This window comes from Neofelis nebulosa, chromosome 7 (assembly GCF_028018385.1).
Source record: "Neofelis nebulosa isolate mNeoNeb1 chromosome 7, mNeoNeb1.pri, whole genome shotgun sequence".
NCBI classification, from domain to species: Eukaryota; Metazoa; Chordata; class Mammalia; order Carnivora; family Felidae; genus Neofelis; species Neofelis nebulosa.
Genome location: NC_080788.1, coordinates 122,002,520 through 122,009,161, shown reverse-complemented (window position 1 = coordinate 122,009,161; position 6,642 = coordinate 122,002,520). Strand labels below are relative to the sequence as shown.

At 52.8% G+C, this 6,642-nt stretch overlaps 1 protein-coding gene across 5 annotated transcripts in view; it reads right to left on the bottom strand.

Annotated features, from left to right (window-relative positions):
• Window positions 1–287: 287 nt before the first annotated feature.
• Window positions 288–6,642, bottom strand: part of IFT43 (intraflagellar transport 43) — an 81,126-nt gene continuing 74,771 nt past the window's right edge. For 3 of the 5 annotated variants that reach the window (XM_058739769.1, XM_058739768.1, XM_058739771.1), the window contains 4 exons: window positions 1,696–1,768; window positions 1,345–1,420; window positions 706–833; window positions 288–603 (listed from right to left, as the gene is read on the bottom strand). In XM_058739769.1, coding sequence (XP_058595752.1) covers window positions 384–603; window positions 706–833; window positions 1,345–1,420; window positions 1,696–1,768 — 497 coding nt within the window. In that variant the 3' untranslated portion in view covers window positions 288–383. The remainder of the gene's footprint in view (window positions 604–705; window positions 834–1,344; window positions 1,421–1,695; window positions 1,769–6,642) is intronic. The other 2 variants (XM_058739772.1, XM_058739770.1) reach the window with 1 other exon arrangement.

Genomic DNA, 6,642 nt, shown 5'->3' with positions numbered 1-6,642 from the left:
GGCGTCCTGCCAGGCCCCCCCCCCAGACCCCGGCAGGTAGTGGCTTGCAGCCTCCCATACCCCTGCTTCCAGGTGCTTCCAAGTAGACAGGTGCTCCCGGGAAATGCTGTGGCCTCTGTGAACCGAACACTTTCTAGAAGGGGCGCCATTCCTCTCCCCCTGAGTCTAGCTTTCCCTCATGCTCTTCAACAGCGGGGAGCAAACCCGTCAGACTGTTTAAAAGCTGCCCTCCTTCACTCTTGACGAATCTTTCCAAGAGGCTGCTGGAAAGAAAAGGAAGAGATGGCCACAGCATAAAGCAATTTATTACACCTGAATGATCCAACATGGTCTACTGAAAATAAGCATTTTTATTACAAAATATTCCATACAAAAATGCTAAGCTACCAGCAAGCTTCTTCAGCTGTAGGCTTATCGCGTTTTTTCAAGTCCGAAGCAGAAATTACTCTGTGCAGGGACAGCAGTCTGCTGACCGCCAAGGGCTCAGGTGTGCGTGGGCTGTCCCACGGGGTCCTCCTTCTCCGCCTGCAGCAGGTCCCATTCGGTGAGGAGCTCTGAGGACACCTCGGTGTACAGACGGTCCCAGTCCCAGCTGACGTCATCCTGCCCAGAGAGGCGGCGCTGGGTAAGATGAAGGCAGAAGGCCTTTCCCCGCGGTCACAGCCGACCTCCCCCACCCTTCGGCCTCGGGGAGGCAGAGCTCACGCTGGGGAGCCGGCTGGTCGCAGGGATGACGCAGCCCACAGGAAGGAGCTTCTGCTGCTACTGACCTCTCGGACTTCGTGCTCTGGCGCCAGGACTTTGGTGAGGAGCTTCAGGTCAATCTCTCCATCCTGTGGATGCAAGGATGCAAACAAACGAGCAAGCAAACAAACCAGCTTGTGTTTCCCCGGGGTGGAGGGGGAGGGGGGGGGCGCTCTGGACACCTATGTCTTGCAAAGTGAGGAGGGTCAGGTTGTGTGTGGTGGAACTTCCCAAACCGAGACCTGCAGAAACGCCTTAAAAAGAGGAAAACTGTGAGTGGACCTCGTAGCCACTGAGGAATGAGGGAATGCCACAGCATCCTACAGGTTGGACATTCTTTGCAGGAAGGTCAACACCAAGAGGGCAGGGCGTGACAGCGCCGGATCTATAGGGCCGTGGTACCTCCTGATGCCGGGGGGGCCCCATGGAAGCAGGTGGGAGCCTAGCCCCGGGACACACTGGGACAGGTGGGGCCCAGGGATGCCGTAATACCCAAGGGGAATGCCTCCGGCAAAGGGACTGTCGCCAGGCGGCCCCAGAGACCCGCGGAGGAGATGAGGCCCGGAGCCCGCCCCTCTGTGCAAAAGCTGCCGCACTCACCAAGGTCTGAAAGGCTGAGTACTTCATGAGGTCATTGTCCAGGTCACGGTAGGTCATCACCCGGTTGACCTGGATGCTGCAGGAAAGAGAGAAGGTGAGGAGGAATCCCAGGCAGGACGGGTTCCAGGCGGGCTGCCGGGCCACCATCCCCAGAGCCTCCTGGGCAGCGAGGAAGGACCAAAGTGGGAAGAATATGCCTAGTAACACGGGAACCCAGGCAGGAACCCATCACCAGCAACTTCCCGTCTCCACTGGGGGCGGGGGGGGCAGCCCCGCTGTACGCGGTATTCGGCATGTGTTCAATTCACATGCTCTCCGCCTCCCGCCAACTCCACACCTAATGTAATGTACCTGGGGGGGGCTGCCACCTGCAAAGCGAAGTCTTCTTCCTGTACTTCTTCCAGATCCGGAATAACAGGAATATCTGCAACGAGAGGAGGAGAAAGCACTGTCGGCAGCGTGAATAGGGAGGGATCTCGCCCGCTTCTCCGTGTATTTACCACCTTCAACGTGCCAGCGGGGGGGGGTAGGACAGATACTCAGACACAGTCTCTGGCCTCCGGGGTCCCCATCTAGGGCTGTGGTACTGAACTAGAGGTGTGCCTGAAACCAAAGGTGGGCTGCAACCGTTTCCGAATCCCAGGCGTTACCCCAGCCACCTGCTGGATTAGAACCTCCTGGGCGGGGCTCAGGATTCTGTACTTTTTCCTAAGATTTCTTTGGTGATCCAAAAGAAACCTGTACGCTCCAGGTTAGGAGCTCTTGGAGTGGCCCTTCCAATGAGAAATGTAAAGAAATGGGAAGAGAGTCCCCGACTGTACTTGGGGAAGTTTACATTGGAGGAGCCGGTGAACGAGCCACCTCATGACCGAGGTCCACCCGTGCATTAGCTCGTCGTAATCCCTGCAATCATCACGGCCGTCATGGCCCTGAGCCTGACTCTGAAGGACATTTCACACCTAATGAGACGAAGTGGTTCCCCAGCGGTGTCCCTGGGCTCAGTCTTGCCAGGTCTGATATAATAAAGAATGCCGATTCTAACGATGACACGTCTCTTGCCGGGTCACGGGGATTTCCCTTCTTCAAACTGTACATGTGAGACAGACGTCCAGACACAGGAGGGGACATCTCGTTCATTAGTCCAACAGAGTCACGCGAGCAGAGAGGCCGAGAGAAGCAGAGAAGCAAGTGGTGACTTCCCCAAAACAGCCCCTCTTGTCACGGGGACAACCTAACGCCCTAAAGAAGTATTTCCTTTTCCAAATGAGCATCACTGACTGGTTGAGGGGTTTTCTTTGTTTCAACCGGTCGGAGTAAAAAAAGAGAGGGGGCAGAAAAAAAAGGCCAAGTGGAGAGAAAGCATTCTAGAATTCCCAATCCAACCACAAACATCAGGAGGAAAAAGCCCAGTGAAGACTGAATAGTGAAGAAACTCTTTGTTTTTGCTTCCATGGACTAAATTCAATTTTATTTCGTTAAAAAAATTTTTTTAATGTTTATTTATTGTTGAGAGAGACAGAGCATGAGTTGGGAAGGGGCAGAGAGAGAGGGAGACACAGAATCCGAAGCAGGCTCCAGGCTCCGAGCTGTCAGTGCAGAGCCCGACGCGGGGCTCGAACCCACGATCTGTGAGATCACGACCTGAGCTGAAGTCGGACGCTTACCGACCGAGCCACCCAGGCGCCCCCAATTTAATTTTTAAAAGACATGCAGAGTCATTCCAAGAACAGCTGGGAAGACCCTTCTGCCACTTTCAAACTATTCATTATTCAGACTTTGCAACTGCTCTGGTCCAGCTAAGCCTGAGTATATAAATGTCAACTCCGAGCCTGGTGTCTTTATTACGGCCTCTGACTGCAGAGCTACAGATGCCGTACCTGGAAAGAGAGGGAAGAGGTAGGCAAGGGAGAGACGGAGACACAGAAAATGAGACCGAGAGTTAAAGGCAGTGATTAAAAGAATCAAAAGGGCTTAAGAAAAGGAATGGCCGAGAGGGGAAATAAAGAACACTCGCACACCACCCCCAAAATAACGACCCACGTTCGGCAAGTCCTCTGTCCAGAAAGCAGCTGTGGAGGGCTTAGATTCTGTCTCTCCGTCCTGCTGAAGAATTAGACGTGGAGTCCTCTAAGATTCTACCTCTTATGCTAATAGGAATTTTGCCTTCTTGTTCACTCTCGCTCTGCGTGATTAATGCCGTCCACGGTGAGAGCCGCTGACAGCACCGTCCCTGAGCCCGGGCCGAGCGGCGGGGCAGGGAGGAAGCTGGCTGTGCCACGCGCCATCAGCACTGTGACAGTGTTGGAGCGAGCCAGTTAGCTGCCCCCGGCTCGCCTCGGTGTGGAGTCCAGCCTGAGATGAATATTCAGAAGGTGGCAAGAGAAGACCCCACGCTGGGCTTAGGGCTCAGGACGGGGTCTTCCCCGAGTCCCCTCTCCCTCCACAGCGTTAGCATTTGGGTCCTGTCAACTCCGCCCCGCTCCTCCCGGCTCTGAGGAACTGCACTTCTGCCCAATGTCCACTCCGACTCCTCACGGGCTTCCCTCCTCGTCCCCGCCCCCCTCCTCCAAATGCGCACAAAGGAGTGTGGGGCTGGCCCATCTGTGACAGATCAGAGGTCAGCCCGGGCCTTGGCAAAGGGGCCTCTCAGAGTGGCACTGGTGAGGCCGGCCACACAGTGGGATTTCTCTCTAATTGGAAGCCCGGTGCCCAACAGAACCTGGTGAACCGCCTGAGTGGGACAGAGCCAGCGATGACAGCCAGGCTGAGGCAAGCTGGACCATTCCGGTGCGGTGACAGCTTGAGCCATCGCAGCAGAGTCGGGCCGTCCAACTCCCGGCCCCCGTGGAACAGGTGGCCGTGGAGCCGGTTTGGGGCAAACTTCAAAGAACTTCACAGTTTTACAGTTCCTGATTTACTCTCACAGACAAGCTTTCATGTATACGTAACTTGCTCGGCCTTGCTCCTTCCCACCTCGTCTTCCCCTAGAAGGTTTCAGAAAACGGACTTGCGAAATCCGCTTCATCACAAAAGTATATACCGGGAATGCTCGGTTATGGCCGCTTGGCCTGCACGTCTGGACCGGTGACCCAGTCTGGTTCAGGACCCCAAGCGTGACTCTCAGAATGTTACTGATGTAACACTGTATGTCAACTGTGCTCAAATAGAAAACAAATTTCTAATAAAATGAAATAGAAAGCGCGTGATTTTTAACAGAGATGGTAAGAGGAATACAGGGGGTCTGCTCTAGCGCTGCTGAAAAGCTACCGCTATTTTGAAAAAATGTAATGGTTCTATTGACTTTATTCTCCTGTTCTTCTGCGCTGCTAAAAGCAAGAAGAACATGAACAGAAACGGTGAGTGGGTTAAGTATATGGGCAGGACGTCCATCCTGTGGTTAAGACACAGGCTCTGGAGGCAGGATGGGTGGCTTCCAATCCTGGCTTCCCCACCTACCAGCTGTGTGACTATCCTCTCCGTGCCTCAGTGGTTTCATCTGTAGAAGGGGGAATTTCACCTACCGCATACGGTTGTTACAAGCATTAAATGGCATCATCTTTACAAAATACTAACCATACAAAATGCCAAACTCTGCTCCGTGCATAATAAAGATTCTAGAGCTATTCTTATTCACTTAACAGATAAAGTGTTGAGCCTGCAGAGAAACTATATGCTCTACCTTCAGCGTTTCATTTGCTCTTGCCCATTTTGCAGGCGAGAACAGTGAGGCTCAGCAAGATTCAGCAGCTGGCGTGAGCTGAGATCATCAACAACGGACAGCGCCAGGTTTCCGGCTCCGTCCGACTGCAACCCATGAGCTCATCCTCGCCCACTCGCGCTCTCTTTGCAAATGAACAGTGCCTTCAAAGGCACTCGTAGAGCGGAGTCTGGACGGCTTTTACTCTAAAGATTCAACGACCTCTGTTCTGGTATTTCTCCTGATTCCCATCACCACAAATAAGCTAAGTCTCTCCCTCGCCATATGCCCCAACTCACCACTGCCTCAGCAAGGCCAAATGGAACAGAATGGAAAGAGCGCAATGACACCGGAGCCCTGGGGACTCCTCCCTGTGGCCCGTGTCTTACTAAACTGGCTCCATGGAGGTGACTGAGCACCTCAAACAGTCTCAGAAAAGGGGAGCAAGGCAGGAGGGCTATGACCTCACACGGACTGCCACCCGGACACAGGCCACCATCACGTGCTTCTCTTTCCCAGCTCCGACTCCTTCGACCGAACGGGTTCTCTTTGCTCTTTGCCCTTGCTCCCCACCTCTTCTGTTAGCCATCTCTCCTGCCTGTTCAACCTGCTGGTCTCCCTACGTGTCACCTGGTTAGCCGCACGTGGGGAAACCGCATTTGCTTGTTTATTCGTTCGTTCATCCAAGGAACACTGAGCATCTGAAAGGTGCAATGCCACGCGGTGCCAGTAACAACAGCAAATAAAAGACAGTCCTTGTCTTCGTGGAGCGCCGGAAAGTACCAGGGCCGAAACAACTAATTGTCTTATTCTTCGAATGTAAAATATCACATGTGGTAACAATTCAAATGCTCCAGAAAAGGTTAAAATGAAAAACTTCCTATTCTTATGTGAGCCCCAGTCTGTCTCCCTAGAGGTGCTATTAACAATTTCTTGTATTTACTGAAAAGAATGTGTACCTACCACAACATGTATGTCCTTTAAAAAATGTTTGTGAACAGGATCACTTTACACATGCATGGTTCTGCAATTTGCTTTCTCTCCCCTTGTCAATAAATGTACTGTAAATCTTATTCTTTTAAATGGCCACCTAGGATTCTATTGAATGGGTGCTCCATAATGCACTTAATCTGGTTCAGAGATCTCATTTAGAACTTTGGAAGGTGGGGTGGGGAGTTGGGGAAGGTCTCTAAATGAGGGACGACGCAGCTCAAAGCCAAAGGACAGACAGGATTAAAGCAGGCAGGGACGGCAGGTGCAAAGGTGCTGTGAGGTGAGAAGCATCTCCCAGCACTGAAGAAACTGGAAAAAGGCCAATGTTGGCAGCCCAGGGGCCAGGGGAGAGTGATGGGGCGGGGGGGTTGGGGGGGAGGAGAGAGGGTGCCTTGTGGCAGGTGAGGAAGGACCTGCATCGGCCAGCCAGGAAACATGGACTGGGTGTCTGCTATACACAAGACCTTCTAGGGCACATGACAGGAAAACCAAGATTGATGAAGCATGGCAAAGTGGCAGAGGGAGGGACCACACCTTAAAAAAAATAGTAATACAAGCAGAATCAGGAAAATGTAAAATCCCTTCTTTTGTGACTCACCTTGGAATCC